The 19,723-nt window shown below is 35.1% G+C and overlaps 5 protein-coding genes across 6 annotated transcripts; 4 read left to right on the plus strand and 1 right to left on the minus strand.

Annotated features, from left to right (window-relative positions):
* Positions 1-134: 134 nt before the first annotated feature.
* Positions 135-6,409, plus strand: LOC113504456 (adenylate kinase 9-like). Its single transcript, XM_026886742.1, has one exon. It carries the CDS (start codon positions 276-278, stop codon positions 6,363-6,365), a length of 6,090 nt encoding a protein of 2,029 aa, XP_026742543.1. The 5' UTR covers positions 135-275; the 3' UTR covers positions 6,366-6,409.
* A 1,702-nt stretch (positions 6,410-8,111) lies between these two features.
* LOC113504629 (protein PTHB1) lies at positions 8,112-12,846 on the minus strand. Of its 2 annotated transcripts, none has more exons than XM_026887036.1 (11): positions 12,258-12,846; positions 11,969-12,057; positions 11,560-11,824; positions 11,307-11,418; positions 10,556-10,697; positions 10,153-10,470; positions 9,504-9,989; positions 9,111-9,418; positions 8,869-9,044; positions 8,658-8,787; positions 8,112-8,439 (listed from the first exon to the last, which is right to left on the minus strand). In XM_026887036.1, the coding sequence occupies exons 1-11, from the start codon at positions 12,509-12,511 to the stop codon at positions 8,188-8,190; spliced, it is 2,532 nt and encodes an 843-aa protein (XP_026742837.1). In that variant the 5' UTR covers positions 12,512-12,846; the 3' UTR covers positions 8,112-8,187. The 2 variants fall into 2 exon arrangements, with proteins under 2 accessions (XP_026742837.1, XP_026742838.1); XM_026887037.1 differs by having other exon boundaries at positions 12,722-12,845.
* A 236-nt stretch (positions 12,847-13,082) lies between these two features.
* On the plus strand, positions 13,083-14,251 carry LOC113504518 (caspase-1). Its single transcript, XM_026886852.1, has one exon. It carries the CDS (start codon positions 13,270-13,272, stop codon positions 14,152-14,154), a length of 885 nt encoding a protein of 294 aa, XP_026742653.1. The 5' UTR covers positions 13,083-13,269; the 3' UTR covers positions 14,155-14,251.
* On the plus strand, positions 13,221-16,735 carry LOC113504517 (caspase-1-like). Its single transcript, XM_026886850.1, has 2 exons — positions 13,221-13,297; positions 14,725-16,735. The coding sequence occupies exons 1-2, from the start codon at positions 13,270-13,272 to the stop codon at positions 15,579-15,581; spliced, it is 885 nt and encodes a 294-aa protein (XP_026742651.1). The 5' UTR covers positions 13,221-13,269; the 3' UTR covers positions 15,582-16,735.
* Positions 16,736-18,721: 1,986 nt separating this feature from the next.
* On the plus strand, positions 18,722-19,406 carry LOC113504388 (caspase-1-like; the record flags this gene model as incomplete). Its single annotated transcript, XM_026886637.1, is given in 1 exon segment — positions 18,722-19,406. A coding segment is annotated over 1 exon segment (507 nt), but the record flags the coding sequence as incomplete, so codon positions are not given.
* Positions 19,407-19,723: the final 317 nt, after the last annotated feature.

Genomic DNA, 19,723 nt, shown 5'->3' on the forward strand with positions numbered 1-19,723 from the left:
TAAAAATATAATAAATGTTCTATATGGTTCTCTCTCTCGTTCTATAGCTGTTAAAGAAGACATTAAATTAAATGTAAACTAATAAAGTGCAGGTAGGCACCTCTTTATTGAAAACTATTTCGTGTATTATTGGCCACATAGGCTTTAGCGTGTCGCACTGACAGAATGGTCATTTTGTCCATTGAAGTATGTTGTAAGTAGGTACTTCATGTGAAGTTGTGATTTATTGTCAAAACATTTACATTAATTTATATATAATATACAAACTACATGATATGATCGAATTCGAGAATTATAAAAGTAATGTGGTCGTACGCGATAAATATGATTTTAAAGATGTTCCAGTTAGCAAAGGTACCGTGTTTTGCGGAGCAACTGAACGAATATTTGAAAAGCAAGAAGAAGTTGAACGCACTTCACCATTGTTGGCGGCAGCAGTTATCGGTCTAGATAACACAGCAATTCCTATTCCTAAGAAGTCCAAATTCATAAATGTCTGGACAGATCATGATGCACAAGAGATATTCTTGGACACTAAGCCAACGTGTTACGTTATCTTTGGTAAATCAGGTGCTGGTGCATTTAAAATTGGAGAAGCATTATCTAAACGCTTAAATTGTATCCATTTATGTCCAAAACATATTATTTCTGATGAGTTGGAACAGCGGAGCCAAACCGGGAGGACCTTGGATTTCAATTTGAAACGTAATATTCCTTGTAATTTTGACGTTATGCTGAAAATTTTAAAGACTAAAGTACAGTCGCCTAGTGTTCAACATAGAGGGTATGTAATATCGGGAATTCCTTTAGTACCATCCAGTAAAGATAAACTTTGTTTTATCAAAGCATTATTTAGCGAAGAAGGTTTTTTAATAGTAGAAGATCTGTTGTTTGACATTATTTGTAATATAAAGAAAAAGAAGCCTACGAAATCCGTTTCTTCGCCTAATGCTTCTGAAAGTAGCCAATTATCTGGTGAAGATGAAAAAGAAGATGTGGAAGAAGAACATCACGCAGAAGAAGAAGCTGTTGAAGAAGAGGAAGCAGCACCTGCTGCACTACCTAAATTTATACTTGATTTCTGTTCCAATGTTATTGAACATAAAAAAGGCTATTATAAAACCACGCAAGCGACACTCTTAACTCAGATTGAGGAAATATTCAAATTGAGTTTGGCACCTGACGTAATCATTCATGCCAGTTGCCCAGATTTAGACATAGTGACAATAAAGAAACATAAATATTTGAACTACAAAACAGGTCAAAGCGAGATGAAACCATTTGAATTTACCTATGTATCAGATATAAGAAGACCTCCTAAATTTGTAATTAGTGACTTCGACTTCCCTGATCCTCCTCCTACTATTTTTAACCCCAAATACAACTGCCTAGTGCCCGGGCACTTTAAAGAAAGATGTTTGAATCAAATCTGCAACTATCAAAATATGGTTTTTCCATTCATGGATAAGAAAATAAAAGACTTTAACCCAAGAAGATTTATTGAAATAGACGGACGAACAAATTTGAAAAAAATGCTGCACAATGTAATGGAAAGGCTTACATTATTGCACATTCAGCCAGTACTTGTCCCAGAACCGCTGTATTTACAAGAATCTGCGGAAGATATTGAAGAGTTTTGGAAATCAGTTTCGAGCTTTAATACTATTAATAGTGGTGTTCTCAATTTTAAACGTACCCCATCACATTGGTATAATCGATGCCCAGTTGAACTTAAACTAAGGCGCTCCGTAGTAGGGAATCCGAAGTATGCAATGGCGTTATTTAAACACGTGTATGTAATGTCTTCGCTTGATAATTTTATTTCATTTTACAAAAACCCACGTCCTTACTTGAAATTAAAGTACTTAGAACCTACTTGCAGAGTCATAATTGTTGGAACAAAATCTTCTGGTAAATCTATGATAGCGGAATGTTTATCGTGGATTTTTGATTGCCCGATAACTAATTTCGAAAACTTATTGGAAAAAGAAAAAGAAAAAAAGTATGAGATTTTCGCTAGATCTATTTTGTCAGAAATAATAGCAACTATAGAAGATGCCCGGCATCGAGATTGGCAGAGGAGTGAGTCTGACCGAGAAACAAAATTAAACGCTTGGTCTAAAAATGTTCTCAAATTATTGAACGAATATTGTGAATTTGTAAACAGTTTGAAACAAAAGGAAAAAGAAAAAAGGCCAGTTAAAAAACGAAGAACGAAGAAGGTAGCAGAGAAAAAAGAGTTACTAGAACAAGGAGATCAGGAATTGCTAGACGATGTGAAAGAAGAAAATCAGCTACCAGAGGAGGAAGAAAAACAAGTTCTAGTACTAGAAGAGGAGAAAGAAATTGAATATACCAGTGAGGAAGAGCATCCAATTTTGGACCCTCAAGACCAATTGAAAATAAATGCTCTCAGACAGAAACTTTTTTTTCTTCCAATGCTCGATAACATAGAAGAGTGTGAAATAGCCATTTCTGATAAGTCGTTTTTAGAATATGCTCCAGCTGAGTTAACCACAGTAACAAAAAAGCCTGCCATACCTATTCTAGGTGATGAGGACGTAACTATAGCTATATCAAATTATATCTTAACGAACGAATTAGGAAAGGAAATAGAGCCTACTAGTGATGAAATAATGTCCGAAATAGTAAAACATATTTATACTATAGATGAAAACCATGAGCAAGAAACGAATGGTGAAGAATTATATGGAAAATACATTATAGATGGATTACCTTCCGATCCGGAATATTGGAGCCATTTAAATAATCCAAAATTAACGCCTGATCACACAATTGCTTTAATAGAAAATAAAGAAGTTGATCAGGAGCTAATGTTATATTACACTAATCTTGAAAAGTGTACTAAATACTACGCTGACAAAATTTTGGCTGCTAATGACCCTCTAATTGAGACTAAATTAGTAAGTGAGAAGACAAAACCAATAAGTGTCAAAGATATTATAGAAAATCTTATTGATTATAGTTTTAATAGAGCTTTTAATGCTATCGTTGTGTCCGAAAATCAAGAAATTCCTGAATCTAATATGACATCTTTTAGTGAATCTATAGACAAATTTCGGGAAGATTGGGACAGTCTAAAATTAATGTTAGAAGAAAAATCTAAATCTTATATCGAAGTAGAACTTGAAAATAAAACAGATGTAGAAATTATTGAAGAAGTGTTATTAAAGTTACGTAACAGCTATACTTTTATGCCGCCGGCCTCGATAGATGAAGATGAAAAAAATGACGATGATGATGATATAGATAGTGCTACTAAAGATCTGCTGACCTACAATGACCCGAAATTTTATTGCGAAACTTATACTTACAGCCCCGTTACTTTTTTTATACGTGATACTCTATGGAAGGGTAACCCCTCGTTTTCTTTATTATATGATAATAAAGTTCATAACTTTGCTAATGAAGAGTTTTTAGAAAAATTTCGACGAGACAAATCTAGATACATGTTTTACAATAAACCCCTCAAAGTATTCCCAAAAATAAAAGTTTGTCTTACTGGTTCGATTGGGTGTGGAGCAACAGTTTTAGGAAAGAAAATAGCTAAAGAGCTAGGTCTATTGTACATTAATTTTGCAGACATCATTAATTTTTATATGAAGCCTAGACATTTCAAAAACGTGGGACGGAAATATGAAAATATGTTTATAGACGAACCTTTGGATGATGATGGTGTCGTAGAATTTCAAATGGGTGCAGAAGATGAAAATGAAATGGGTGACATATTAACTAATGAAACTGAAATGAGACGAATGATTCAGTTTTATTTTGATCGTGGAACGCCTCTTACATCATTTCTCGCGCAGAAAATGATTAAAAAAATTTGGTTTAATCCTTTTGTACCCACTGGTTTTATTTTAGATGGTTATCCAAGAATGCCTAGCGACTTCGAAGATATGCTATCAGCGACTTGTATTCCTGATATCATTATAGATCTGGCATCTAATTCCGACGTTGCTATTAAACGAATGGCTCCTGGTATGTTTACACAATGGAAAAACCAACAATTAGAGGCAAAAGAAAAAGCTAAAGCAAAATTAAACAAAGAACGCGAAGAATGGAATGACAGAATAACTCAAAAAGTTGTAATTAAACTTATATTTGAAGAAATTTTTGATAACATGTTTTTTCCTCCGGGTGATAAGGACAAACGCCTGTCCGTTGAAAGTGCTATAATGGACGCTCATCCATCAGGGTCGTCGAATGTAGATCCACTTCTGTTTAACTCTTACAATGAGCTGATTCAAGAATATCCAGAGCCAATAGATACAAATGAGTGGGAATCAAATAACGAAGCTCGTGAGAGAATCGAATCCAGAATCCAGGTCTTATTTGAAACTGACGATGAAAATATACAAGCTATGAAAGAATTGATACGGGAACAGAAAATCAAAATGACTACGATTGATGGTACAAAACCAGAGTATAAAGTATTTAGGGAGTGTCTATCAACCCTTATGTTTTTAAAACATAGAAATAGATCACTTTTAGAACAAACATTTGTAGTAAGTATTGAAACTGCTAACTGGTTGCTTCAAAATGGTTTTTGTTTTGTTAGTAAATTTAATCGTATTTGCCCTGTTCACATTTATTTATATCCAAAATCCGTTCAAAACTCTTACAAAATTGCCAGGCGTAAGGGTACTCTTTATCCTGTACTTCATAGGGCTTACATTTATTTTATTTGCAAGGCAGAATATGTTAAAACGTTCAGAAGAAATCCTCTCAAATTTGTCACCAGTAAAGCGATTGAAGCCTACTGTGAATATCCATTGAGAATAAGTTTTATAGGAGGACCTAAATCAGGAGTCAGTACGCTAGTTGCTAAAATAGCTAAAGACAATTGTCTTATAAACATATCAAAAGGATTAGCGATACGGAGAGTTTTAGAAAGAATGCCGTGGACTGAACAGGCTACTAAGTTGAGGTCGCAGTTAGCAGACGGAGAATTACTTGATGATGACGTTATCATAGATGCTATACAAACAGCAGCTATTGATCATCGCACAGTTACTTACGGGTTTATTTTGGACGGCATGCCCGAAACACCATATCGTGCTAAAGCATTGGTGAAACTAGGACTGTATCCGAATATTATATTTGATCTGAATGTCAATAAAATCAAAGCTGTCGAAAATTGCCTTAACGAAGTGAATTATGACAATTTGAAATATTTACCACCGTTTCCAAAACCGCTTATTGAGAAAAGGTATGAGAATTGGAGGATACGGACTTTTAAGATTAGAGAATGGATAACTGATGATTATCAAAACCTTACTGTGATAAACGCCAACCAATCGAAATGGAAAGTTTTTAAGGATGTTGACGACTGCATATTTGAAATTGCTGAAAAAATTCATTTTTATTTAGTCCATGTTGATAAAGGGATCGTGCGTGCCATGTGGGTTTCTAATGAAAGTTTTTCTGAAAGGCAATCCTCATACAAAAACCTATGTCCAGTATGTTTTAGTAAAAAAGTTTACAGACACAGTGATTTCCCTCCGGACAAGAAAGGAATAGTTCAGTACAAAAATACTTTTTACTGGGTCTGTGAAGAACATTTAGAGTCGGTTATGATGTTCCCACATTTTTACTTGGCGCCTCAGGATATAGAAATCCCTGAAATTCCTGCAGTGGTAAAATCGATTAAAAAGCAGTTTTTATACGAAAAAGGAACATGCATTGTCACGTACGCCGAGACCTTACCAGCACAAAAAGTGGTAGCCGGTAGTCTTGACTACGCTTGCCGTTACCGTCAAAAAGCATATTTATTTTGTAGCAAAGAGTGCCTTACTAAGTTTTTAGCGAAACCTCATTTATATTACGATATTCAAGTTTTTAGAGAATCAAAAAACTTTAAGAAACTGAGTTTAAAAAATTTGCCTCACCTTGGATATTTAGAGCAAACGATAGGGAATGTTTTAACTGATGCATGTTGTTCTGTCAATGTATTAAGACCGAAATATCCAGGTCTTTCTTTTCCCTTGTCTGCAATCATTTTTATAGCACTGTGGTTTAAGGTCAACAACCCCCTGATGGACAAAGAAAAGAAGGCACTCTATCATAAAGCACTTGTCGTATTTGAAGCTCGCTGCAAAATGTTGACACGCGTAGGATTGGTTTTGAGATCAATGAACAATCCTTTTACGTCATATCCTATATGTCACCATGCAGAACCGACTCTACGACCAGTTGAACAAGAAGAGTTGTGTTCAGTTACAATACAGGCACCAGCAAATGTACACAAATCGTCAATTTATGTTCAAAAACACAAACCTTCATTTGTTCAGTCGGATCGGCGCTTACATGTATCAAGTTCAATGGCGAGAACTCACGAATAAAATGTTTTTACAGGTTACCTATCATTATTTTACATTTGTTTTACGATGTTTATAATAATTTTACTGTAATTTTTAATTATTTAGCATAATTTTGAACCTATCGTTATTTACATTTGTTTTACGTTATTTATAATAATTTTACTGTAATTTGTAATTATTTAGAATAGTTTTGAATGTTTTTTTTTCGAGTAAAATATATCTGATTTAGTACCTACTTTGCCTTTTATTTGCACATTGGCAACTGGCAAATTTATATGTCATTATATTGCATGGCATTAAATTAAGAATAGTACATAGGTAAGCGGTTATTTCACAATCACTGTGTAGCGTTTATCGGGCAGATAAATTGTGTGTGTATATGAATAAATAGCCCGGATAATTTGGTAGAGGTATAATCCGGGCGTGTTTTACGCGCGTTACCTGCTTCTCAATGTTAAGGGTGAATTTCCCGGACCCAAAAATTGCGTGGCATCGATGAAATCGGTACTAAAAAGCATTGTTATAATGTTGTAACATTTTTTTTTAGGTAGATGACATAAATATCTATCTGTAGCACTAAATATTTTATTAATAGAATTAATAGGTTTTCCAAAAAAAAAAGTTAAACCACCAAATCTTTCATCGCCGTGTTTGTCCACACTTCACCTTGATGTATTAAATACATCATTATTCAAAAATGTATCGTTATTTATATTAAAACTTACTTTTATTTGATTCGTGAATAGTAAAAGTATTGTCTCGGAATACATTTATTCAAATATTTAAACAATACAACGTATGGTTCATAAAAAACCGTTTGTCCCAGAACTACTTTTCATCGCCATGTCCTAAACGTATTTGATAATATTGCATATTCTAACGTTTTGCGTCGCTCTCATTGTGCGTTAAATGTTGCATATAAGTAACGTCGAAAGGTTTGACAAGGAACGACGTGTGTACGTGCCTGCGTTTTCGAGCTATAATTAAAAGTATTCGATTTTTTTGGTACTGGACATTTTTTCTTTCATCGCCGTGGTTAGGTCTAACTTCTATCTCAATAAGTTTTTAATCTCGATTGAGCATTCAATACAATGCCATTTATATTTAGTTTATTTGTAAAGTGTTCATTACTGTGAATTATTACCAGTTTTTTAGTAAATTGAATTATATCCCTTGATTTTCATCGCCGTGCTCTCATTTCCGTGGTTTTCGTGGTCAAAATTTGCTATGGCAATGAAAAAAAATACACGGGAATGAAAAAAACATCATCGCCGTGCCTTGTAAAACAGTTTCCTTTCATTGCCGTGGCCACGTGTTTCATTTCCGTGACTTATGTTTTCGTCGCCACTGGACAGGAATGTATCTATTTATAGTTATATTATAAAAATAATATCATGTGTGACTGAATTTTTACATATTATATGCTATTATTATTGCGTATAAATTATTAGTATTTATTTCTGTTTCAATTATTAACTTTATCATTGAAATATTCTTGTACACTATAATAACATTTCATTGCCATGGACGCCTGTTTCATTGCCGTGCATGCATGTTTCATCGCCGTGGCACGGAATTTTCAATCTTGTATATCTCGTTAGTTTTTTAAGCTATCTGCTAGATATTAAGCAAAACTGCATATCTGATCAAAAACTTGAGTAAACACTATTTTTTATTGTTCTAAAGTTGAAGAATAAAAAATCCACGGAAATGAAGATTTTATTGGACCTGTTGAAATTCACCCTTAAATGAAATATAGCTTTGAAATGTTTCTATAGTTCAGTTTATTGAAACATAAAATTAAAATTTAAAGGGAATGCAGTAAGTTTTAACGATTGTTAAATTATATCACTTCAACTAATTCTTCAATCCGCGTCACTTTATCATCAGTCTTTCCTGCGTCATCGTTCTCGAATGCTTCGCTAAACATTTTGTCAAGTATCATTTTCATTTGCTTTACGAACCTTTTTAGGTTGATATGTGACAAAATACCTTGTTCGGTCACAGGAGCTAGCTTTTCTTTATCCTTTTCGGTATTTTTAAACAAATTATTCAAAATATAAGATACAGCTTGAGTAACAGCTTCTTCCCATTCCTGTAATAGATCAAGCTTGTGAAAAATGTTTAAATTAGTGTGGCTACGTCTCTCGGACATCCAACGAAAGATCTTTTTAGCAAGTCTTCTATTTCAGCTAGGCAAACAGAAAAAGCAATCAAATACCGCTATCATTCGTTTTAATCTCATTTGATCTCTCATTCGTGAGGATCAGTCCCTAAAATTAGGCCGGTTCTCGATGCTCTCCGCGAACTTACTTGATAATGTTCGTAAAGTGAACCCAGTGACAGCATTTCTTCTACCAGCGTTATCTTTAAGTCATCTTGACTGAATTGCTTCAAAACATAAATGATGAGATGACCCACACTGGTTAAGCTACTGCCTGCTCTAAAATGAGAAAACATAACTCATTTAACATCATAGCATAGTTATAGCTAATAAGCATCAAGAGTTAGCACACTTACATACCTGCACACAGCCTCCTTGCAGTCTATTATTTGGTGTACTACTTTAATGAGACTTTGATGTGTGTCTTTCATAAGATATTCCAAGGGATCGCAATCTCCTGGTGGCAAAGAACCATATTGTACTAATAACCTTCGTTGCACCAATGTAAACTGTTTCTGACGGACGTTCAGCTCGTCCTATCAAGAAAAAGAGGTATTAACAAGTATACTTTAAAATTAAAAATCATCGGCTCCAAAAATTACCTCCAAATCTTTCAATTTGATCCGTTCCTTAGCATGCATTTCAACACATTTTAGGAACCGATGAACAAGTTGCTTTACAAATTCCTTGTCAAGTTTTATCTGGAATCTGAAATCCTTGATGCCCATTCTTATGTAGTGATCTGACAATCGAATTAAAAAATTGTCTAGAATTGAAGTTATTTCAGTGAAGTCATCCGCCTCCATTGAGTATTGTTCAACATCCGTTTTTATTGTGACAGTCCGTTTTGTAGATCTGTACATGAATGTTAAAATGTCGCCGTGTTTCTTAATCTCATCTTCGGAAAAGTCTAAAAGAAAACATATTTTTGACTTAACAAATTAAATTGTTGAAAGACTTCCTTAACTTCCCAAGATATAGTGAACTACACCTACCTGTAAATATCTTTGAAAATTCTATGCAAGAATGATTTGTTTGAATGCGTAACTTGTAGCGGCTTTCCGGAACAGTTTCAGAAAGTGTGCAGTAAAGACTAAGCGGCAGCAAAACTTTCCTGTTCAGTACAACAATTTTTCCAGTATTATCGGTTACAGAAAATAATATTTTGACCCAACTCTCAGATACATCAGCTTCACACGTTAGGAACACTTGGTTCTCAATGATTTCTGTACCATTAACACCATCCAAACATACTGTTGATTCGGAACACGAAAACGGTGATGAGCAAATGTAAGTCACTTGAACACTTTGAATATACTTAGGATCGTCACACGATAGCATGATCACGACTGGACACATCAATAAATGAAGTGCTTCGTTATTTTCGTTATTAAATTCCTGAAATAAATTTTGGACTGGTTTGCCTACATCAGCTTTTATTTTGAGTATCTCGCCCACGATTGATCTTCTATGGTCTGCATCTAAAAATAAAAATTAGGTATCTATGAGCAGCGTATCAATCAATGGTACTGAATCATATTTTGATAGACCAGGATGCGGACACGCTCATAGCATTGTCGGCGACACTACACAGAATACATGTTTTATACTTTTTCTCCATAGACAATTGGTTTTGAAACATACCGTCATTATTGTTTAATATATTTCTTAAAGAATCCTCGGCTACTTCCAATTCAGCCTGAACTTGTTCCGGATCAGTGACGTCATTAATCATTGTTGGAGCATTTGAGTTGAGGTCAGGCTCGGTGCCTATGTAACCAACATTGACTATTCCATTACTCGAGAGTGTGACCAGACCACCAGGTAAGGACTTTAAGAAGCATCTGGATATACATATCGCTGGACTTAACAAGGAACAAGACCACAATAAGGTTGTTCCTTCATAGATAAATAATTTGGAATCATCAGACGTCACCATTACAAGCAGTCGAGCTCCTGGCTCTGTAATTGCGAGAACAGTCGATATTAATTCAGATAATTATCGGACGCAGAAAACATGCGAGCAATGCTATTTTGCGGTACTTACCATAGTACCACCCTATCAGATAGGCATAAAAGCAGACCGGGATAAAATCAAATTTTATCATGTACTTCATCAGCCCATTGTCTTGGAAACAGTAGACATGTCTCTCACCTAATGCTAATATACTTGAGAAGTTACTGCTAGTCTGGAAGATAACATATCAAAGTCCGGTCAAATTAGACATTCAAGGTTACAATAATTCGCATAGAACCGAAAATTGGTATGCTTATTCGAAACAACATGAAAATTAAATGGGAAAATCACGAAATGATGTGAAGTCTGGAATATGGATTAATAAAAGTGATGTTTTTGGGTGTTGGTAACCGCAGTCGAGAAAAAAGCCTAGTGTTATAGACTAACACGTCAAGTCCGCGAGACGCGGATTCTACACTCTTGGAGTATTCCGATTTTGGATTATTCCGTGCACATGATTTGAATATTTGTGAAACTTGCGCGACACCAGGATAAAATTCCTAAATCACTACAAGTTATTTTTCTCTGCGGACGGTGAGTTTTGGGTAGCTCACCGTGTCGGCACGGTTATACTACTTAGGTATAATGGTGACGGTGAGTTCGTGTTCCACGCGTATCTCAAAGAAATGTCAGCAAGCGGGAATGTCCGATAGGGTTAAAAAGTACTATATATTTGACACTCTCTTCTGCTTAACACAAAGCGGGAGGAGTCTTCGGTTTTGGGTAGAAAAAGATTAAACAAAAGCCGCCATAGATTTAGAATAAGTAACTTTATCCATACCTGAATTACTTGCACTCGTGAAATTTCTTCGCCTGCGTTGTAAACCCATTGCGGAATATTCTTTTTACTCTGTCTCAAGTTTAGCTCACTAAATTCTCTTAGCTGTTGGTAACTATAAAGGTTGAAATTGGTTTAACTTGCAATAATATCCTATCTTCAACAAGTGAGCTACCAATAAGATTTAGCTCTCTTTGCTCCCAAATACTTGTAAAACAAAATAAAACATAGATTTTAATAAAAGTGCAGTTCTTACCTGTATATTTCCAGTAGCCAGGTCGATTTACAAATGACGAAGGTATCGCTACTTGCAATATAACAAATAGGTGAAGGTATAATGACGTCACTAAATAAGCACATGAACAGAAACGTGTCCTGATCAAAGAAGCTCAGACTACCGTCCAAACTTTGTATGCAGATAAAATCTCGCGTCCTAATGTTACCGAAGGGGCCGCATGTCAAGCTATCTGCTTTTCTCGTGAAAGAATGTTTCATGATTGGCTCAAAATAGTTTTGATCACCTGAAAGATTTCAACGCATATAAAATAACAAAACGGTTACAACAAAATATCTTTAAAAAGGCTCCTTATCACGAGTTGCCAGTATTTAACGTTTGTTAAAGTCGGTAAATAAATATCCACTCTAAAAAACGTTTCCACCCTTACCGGCTTCCATGTGGCCTTCCTTTCTTTGTAACTGATATATTTCATAGCTTTGCGGATGCAAAACTATTATCTGACGATCTTGAGTATTTCTGTAATTAAATTTATTTTCAAATAAAATGTTAAATTTTGAAATTCTCTACAAACGCAAGTGACAAACTACATTTTTTCATGCAAAAAAAAAGCTATTAAGCTGTGGTCGCGAGAAAGCATCGATAAGGACTAGACACGGAGCAAATCAAATATTGTGACAGCCTGAAAATTATATTAAAAATAGAACTGTTAGATTTACCCAGTAAACTTTCCAGTCTCTATTTGCAGGACAATGTCAATCAATTGAGTTTCTAATAAAGTATTTGATGATTCTTGCTCTATCGGTTTGTAGACTTTTAATAATGATCCTTCACCGACAATAATACAATCGCTGTCGGAGTGAGAGTTAAACTTATCTATTTTAAGACAGTTAGCATTTTGCATTCCATCATTGGACAGCTCATTTTGTTGTTTATCATTTGACCACCATTGCTTAACTTTAAAAATAGACATTTTTCTAATAAATTTAACACGATACACTCAATGTACTGTAGTCGTAATGTTGTCATAGTAACACACCACTTAATTTGGTAAACAAATTCTTACTGATCGTGATACTTTTGTAAAGATATGTACGCTGTAAGCCTTAAAGTGCTTCATCGCACTTGCTGAAGTGTTTTTAGAAGCCTTTAGCCAGAGAAAATAAAATGTTTCTTTTCTTACCAAGTGTTAAAGTTAAAGCTTAAAAGAATATTATTAAGTATTTTGATTAAGCAAGATTACAGAATTTTATTGTAAGCCAAAAGCCAAAGGTCTTTATTAAAATCTTACAATAGTTTGTGTCTATTGTTTGTAATACGTTCTTATTCCCTTGACCCCTTTTTATTTTATTTTTTCAATGATAAGTTGAAAAAAGAATTAATGATATTTTATAAATAGAATTAAAAACAAACATGATTTTATTTATAGGAAGATGTAGTCAGTAGATGAGTCTGTTTTTTTTGTAATAAGTCTGAATCATGTACATTTCTCGGAAAAATATGTGGTAACATTGCCACCTCCCCACCGCCTAAAAGCTGTGCGGCAGTGTATGTAAGCCTTCTGTCAACACTGAGACAAGTGTCAAGAGTGAAAAAGTGCTGTGCTTTTAGACTTTTTGATTGTCACGTATCGTATCAAGTGTTTTTTTGAGAAAACATATTTTTGAGTTTGATTTTGAGTATTTGACTAATATTTCATTCGATCCCTGGATAGCTTAGAAAACGATCAAAATGCTGGACGGTGAATCCCAGGACAATGGTTTTGTGGAAACAGAACAAAGACCTAATGGTGGCGGCGATGAAGGCGACGCACTGGGTAGCCATGAATCTTCGCAGTCGCGTCGTTATGCCAAAATGCCCGTGGATAAAAACGCTCCTTATTACAACATGAATCATAAGTATCGTGGTATGGCGATTATTTTTAATCACGAACACTTCGATATTCACAGCCTGAAGTCACGCACTGGCACTAACGTCGACAGTGACAATCTTGCCAAAGTTCTCAAGGGTTTGGGCTTCCGCGTTACCGTGTTGACTAACTTAAAGTCTGAAGAAATTTTGAAATACGTCCAGCAAACAGCGGATATGGACCACTCAGACAGTGACTGCCTACTTATTGCTGTGCTAACACATGGAGAGCTGGGAATGTTGTATGCTAAAGATACACATTACAAGCCAGAAAACTTGTGGTATTACTTCACTGGTGATAAGTGTCCAACACTTGCCGGAAAGCCTAAGCTGTTTTTTATTCAAGCTTGCCAGGGCGATAAATTGGATGGTGGTGTAACTCTAAGCCGCACTGAGACAGATGGCTCACCCTCTACTTCATACAAAATTCCTGTGCATGCAGACTTTTTGATTGTGTTCTCCACCGTGCCTGGATACTACTCTTGGAGGAACACAACTCGTGGTTCTTGGTTTATGCAAGCATTGTGTGAAGAGTTACGCTATGCAGGAACTGAAAGGGATATCTTAACACTGCTTACTTTTGTTTGTCAGAGAGTTGCACTTGATTTTGAATCGAACACTCCAGATCTGATGCCAATGCACCAGCAGAAGCAGGTTCCTTGCATCACAAGCATGCTCACTCGTCTACTTGTATTTGGTAAAAAGTAATAATGTTGGTTAAGTTCTTGATCTTATACCTATGTTAGGTATTCAATTGTCTTGATAGTTTAAGTTTTTTATAATAAATAAAATTTAGTGAACAATTCCTGATTACCTAAGTAGAAAATAATGTTCCATGACAGTTGAACAAATGTTTGTTAGTTAAATGCATTATTCTTGTGAGATTAGATCTGGATTTCTTTGTTTGAAGAAATTTGTATTTACATGTAAGGTCAAAGTTGCCATAGACAAGGGCAAAGTCTTTTTGTTGTGCTTGTAATAGAAAACAATGAAATTAGATTTTATATTATTTTCTTTTTATTCATTTCGTTTACTAAATTTTGCTCAAAATTTAATAAGTGTGATAATATTAATGATAAAATGTGATTCAATTACTACATGATACATAAATTGTATTTGTAATTCCAGTTGAAATATTATGTCAGTGTGTACTTAAATAATGAAACATGCATTTAATAAAAGAACAATTATACATTAATGTTACATATCAAAGTGTCAAATACTATTAAACTCAAAATGCAATGATCAAAATGCTGGACGGTGAATCCCAGGACAATGGTTTTGTGGAAACAGAACAAAGACCTAATGGTGGCGGCGATGAAGGCGACGCACTGGGTAGCCATGAATCTTCGCAGTCGCGTCGTTATGCCAAAATGCCCGTGGATAAAAACGCTCCTTATTACAACATGAATCATAAGTATCGTGGTATGGCGATTATTTTTAATCACGAACACTTCGATATTCACAGCCTGAAGTCACGCACTGGCACTAACGTCGACAGTGACAATCTTGCCAAAGTTCTCAAGGGTTTGGGCTTCCGCGTTACCGTGTTGACTAACTTAAAGTCTGAAGAAATTTTGAAATACGTCCAGCAAACAGCGGATATGGACCACTCAGACAGTGACTGCCTACTTATTGCTGTGCTAACACATGGAGAGCTGGGAATGTTGTATGCTAAAGATACACATTCCAAGCCAGAAAACTTGTGGTATTACTTCACTGGTGATAAGTGTCCAACACTTGCCGGAAAGCCTAAGCTGTTTTTTATTCAAGCTTGCCAGGGCGATAAATTGGATGGTGGTGTAACTCTAAGCCGCACTGAGACAGATGGCTCACCCTCTACTTCATACAAAATTCCTGTGCATGCAGACTTTTTGATTGTGTTCTCCACCGTGCCTGGATACTACTCTTGGAGGAACACAACTCGTGGTTCTTGGTTTATGCAAGCATTGTGTGAAGAGTTACGCTATGCAGGAACTGAAAGGGATATCTTAACACTGCTTACTTTTGTTTGTCAGAGAGTTGCACTTGATTTTGAATCGAACACTCCAGATCTGATGCCAATGCACCAGCAGAAGCAGGTTCCTTGCATCACAAGCATGCTCACTCGTCTACTTGTATTTGGTAAAAAGTAATAATGTTGGTTAAGTTCTTGATCTTATACCTATGTTAGGTATTCAATTGTCTTGATAGTTTAAGTTTTTTATAATAAATAAAATTTAGTGAACAATTCCTGATTACCTAAGTAGAAAATAATGTTCCATGACAGTTGAACAAATGTTTGTTAGTTAAATGCATTATTCTTGTGAGATTAGATCTGGATTTCTTTGTTTGAAGAAATTTGTATTTACATGTAAGGTCAAAGTTGCCATAGACAAGGGCAAAGTCTTTTTGTTGTGCTTGTAATAGAAAACAATGAAATTAGATTTTATATTATTTTCTTTTTATTCATTTCGTTTACTAAATTTTGCTCAAAATTTAATAAGTGTGATAATATTAATGATAAAATGTGATTCAATTACTACATGATACATAAATTGTATTTGTAATTCCAGTTGAAATATTATGTCAGTGTGTACTTAAATAATGAAACATGCATTTAATAAAAGAACAATTATACATTAATGTTACATATCAAAGTGTCAAATACTATTAAACTATTGCATCATATTTTGTGAACCTAAGAGTTAATAATTTCATTAGATTTTTAGTTTAATTCCAGTTTTGTTATGTTTAATGTTTTTGCATTATTCTTGTCATTAATAGAAAAGTTCTTCTTTTATCTTTAAAAGCATTTATTGTTGTATTAGTTTTTAGTTCTCATTTTCTCAAAATCCTGGGCAATAGTTAATTATGTTTATTTTTACAATTTTTGGTGGTTGTATGAACAGTGCCCATGTTGCATGCCAGTGTGTCATAGTAAATTATCTGTATGAAGTAAACATACTTTGCTTTGTTAAGCTTAAAATAGTTGTAAAACATGAAACATTTAGATTGAAATTGTGATAAAGGCGCATTATTGACTGATCTAAATAAGATTGTATAGGATACAAAGTGTCTGTGAGGAGTTATTAACTATGTATCGTAACAGCTACATTAAAAATATTCATAGTGTACTAAAATTATTGTGCCTTGTTAGTTCAACATTTTGAAAATATAGATTTTGTCATAATTTTGATGATGTTCAAATAATAATCTCCTCATAGAATTTTGGTGTGATGAAATGGATTGTATTTTTATAAATGCTTATTAAAGTAAACTATAAGCAATAAATTTCTTCAAATTTCAATGTTTTTTTTTACTTTTCAACCTTATTACTATTCGGAATCTTGAAGAAACAGGCAAAGAAAAGCAGAGCAATAAGTTTTTTAAGCTCGTAAGGTAATATAGGGTCTGGGAAAATACGTTATTCTATATTGGTATAAAAGGGGTTTAAATACGCATTTATTCATTTAACTTGTATGTATTGATACGTAATGCGAAAGACAAGTCGTTATGGCAATATTTAGAATAAACACATAATAAAGTATAATATACATTGAATAAAGAAGAATATAACTACTACTAGCAGGCATTTTTACCTATAAAGCATATTCTCAAAGTTATAATAAATAAGTAACTACCAGTAAAATCTTATCACAATTCGTCCAATCGACTATTTTAAATATTTAAATTTAAAAAAACGAAAATGGTTTGAATTCAACTGTCAAAGCTACGGCCTGGTCATGCCAAAAGGTATTATACACCGTGGGAAAGATCTCCGCACCTGGGTTATGACGTCATGCAAACTAGAGATACCAAAAAAAAACGAAGTAAAAATAAAATTAATGTTTTGTTCGTGAGTGTATCTAATTATATTTTGTACGTTTTAACATTAGTAGTTTAGAAGGTAACAATTTTGGAAAAGCCTCTACACCTCAAATGGCGAGGGGAAGCGCAGTCCAGCGAAATGCGCAGATATTTAATTTCCAACGGGTTATACCTACAGTGTTTATTATCGCTCGTGTCCTTAATTTATCGTCCATGTAAGTTAGCACGTACCTTCCTACATGACCTCATTAGTTGGATGCGAATGCGTAAATAATTAGTGCGCATTATAATAATATGATAATGAAACGCTAGCTTTCAGCAAAACATAATATTCAACCTTGATAGACCACCGCAATTCCCAGCAATAGTTACAAGGGCATTAGAAACTTAGTAACTTATTTACTTGATAAATGACATTCAATTTATGTAGTTATTTTTTGAGAAGTTGTGGGTATATAAACTATTAAATAAATGCTTTCACTAGTTTTTATTAAATAACTAAAGGTACCTACTGCTATGTTAAGAACAAAAATCACGTCTCGCCATAAAGGTGCGACCTCATGTAGTCGCTCGTCGCTGGTCACGACGCGACCCTGCGTTGCTGATCACCTAACCTCGTTCGTATCCCGTGGCAGTGATACAAGTGAAGGAAATAGGAGCCTTGCCTCGTTTGATGTCGACTTGTCCCTCCGCTCACTCTCGATCTTTTACTAGCGATAAAGCTCAACATTTTAAAGTTTGTGTCGCTACATATCACGTAATCATATTTGGCGGTGGAAATGAGCGGCCGCATGAGGCCGCACCTTTAAGTCAATGTCCGACGACGGTACCCATAGCGACACAGTCATCGACATAATATTATAATAATGGACAAGTTGTAAGCGTATAATCTGCAGTAATTTTTTGGTTAGAAAAGAGCGAGAGAGATGGCCTAAGCTTTCGGTCTAGCGCTATCTCTTTCATCGTAGATGATTGGCGCTCAGTTTTCATGACAAGCACGGCATAATTATGTAATTATAAATTTTAAAGAGATAAAGATAAACGGAAACTTTGTTTCCTCTCTTTCTTTCGGAATGCCAAAAATCTCAACTGGAAGGCATGACCACCATGATGAAAATGCCGATGACCTCAGCCTTTATTTCTAAAAGCTGTTTGAGCAGCAAGGGTGCGCGGGCGCTGGTTTTATTAGGCTTGTTTTAAAGAAGACAGAAAATCTACCTAAGTTTTTCGTGTATTTTTTATAATTGATGTGGCAATATTACTTTCTAAAGTTAACCCGGGATTTCTAGAATACCTACTTATTGTATCATCTTTCATCATACATTGCTGCATCGACTAGACACGTAAAACAAAATTAAGCTCGTAATTTCCGCTAAAAAGATAATTTGTAGATAATTAATAGATGCTCATATTCAAACTCAATTGCGATACGATAGTATTTTTTTTAAAATAATAATGGAAAATAACTACGTCACAGGAAGTTAAAAGAAAAGGAGAATCACTACAGCATGTAAGCAATGCTTCAAATTGTGGCAAAAGCGATCCGTGGTGTCATTTAGCAGAAAATAATTGCCCTACACTTACTGAAAAGCCGAAGTTATTTTTCATTCAAGCCTGCCAAGGCGAACATTTCGACGAAGCTGCGAAGATATCATACTATCAAGAAACATCGAAACTGACGGATGGTACGAATCGCATAAATATTCGACTGAACCGAATTTCTTAATAGCGTTGTCGACAACGCCAGGATACGTGTCTTGGCGAAGCAGAAATGTTGGTACTCCGTGTGCAGGGAACTGTACAATACTTCAGAGTTGGACGTTACATCCTGACGGTTATGACTGGCGTGTGTCAGAATGTTGCCTTAGACTTTGAGTCAGTAACATGCGAACCAAAAAAACAAATTCCATGTATTATGAGTACGCTAACTCGTCGTCTTGTGTTTTCAAAGAAACAAAAGACGAAGTACTAATTGAAATTAGTAATTGAGTTCCGAAGCAAAGATAAGGTTTTCTGTACGTGACAATGATTACAAACATGTATCGTAGTTACTATGGCTGTATTTTAACGGGTGGGTATAGTTACCGGCACGGATCTTGAGCGCTGACCTTCACCTGCGCAGAAGTTATTTTTTGGGTCCCTTTTGCGGTATGAAGTGAGGCGCGGGGCGGACTAAAGTGCAGTGATTGGCCTGCACCGCATCGCGTCATAGCCGTCACTAGTGATTCATTCTTTGATACAGTTGCATGCATCTCAAGACGGCTCAAGATTGGCGTTTGATTTTGTCATGAGTGTACGATGCGCAAAGCGATCCCCACTCTTCCGCCGAGCGCTCAAGATCCGTTCCGGTAACTGTATGCAGCAAGCGGAACAAATGGAATCGCTTCGATAGAATTTTGACTTGCGGCCGATTTTAATATTGTATCAATCTATGGACTAAGACATCGGCAGAATTGATTCGATGGGA

Source organism: Trichoplusia ni, chromosome 22 (assembly GCF_003590095.1).
Source record: "Trichoplusia ni isolate ovarian cell line Hi5 chromosome 22, tn1, whole genome shotgun sequence".
Classification (NCBI taxonomy): domain Eukaryota; kingdom Metazoa; phylum Arthropoda; class Insecta; order Lepidoptera; family Noctuidae; genus Trichoplusia; species Trichoplusia ni.

What these genes read in the sequence shown, in the direction of transcription:
- LOC113504456 (XM_026886742.1), top strand. Translation starts at nt 276, where the DNA reads ATGATCGAATTCGAGAATTATAAAAGTAATGTGGTCGTACGCGATAAA.
- LOC113504629 (XM_026887036.1), bottom strand. Translation starts at nt 12,511, where the DNA reads ATGTCTATTTTTAAAGTTAAGCAATGGTGGTCAAATGATAAACAACAA. An exon ending in GGAAGGCCACATGGAAGCCG is followed by an intron (nt 11,825 to 11,968) that starts GTAAGGGTGGAA and finishes GAAATCTTTCAG; the next exon opens with GTGATCAAAACTATTTTGAG. An exon ending in TGGCTACTGGAAATATACAG is followed by an intron (nt 11,419 to 11,559) that starts GTAAGAACTGCA and finishes CAACCTTTATAG; the next exon opens with TTACCAACAGCTAAGAGAAT.
- LOC113504517 (XM_026886850.1), top strand. Translation starts at nt 13,270, where the DNA reads ATGCTGGACGGTGAATCCCAGGACAATG. An exon ending in CGGTGAATCCCAGGACAATG is followed by an intron (nt 13,298 to 14,724) that starts GTTTTGTGGAAA and finishes CCCAGGACAATG; the next exon opens with GTTTTGTGGAAACAGAACAA.
- LOC113504518 (XM_026886852.1), top strand. Translation starts at nt 13,270, where the DNA reads ATGCTGGACGGTGAATCCCAGGACAATGGTTTTGTGGAAACAGAACAA.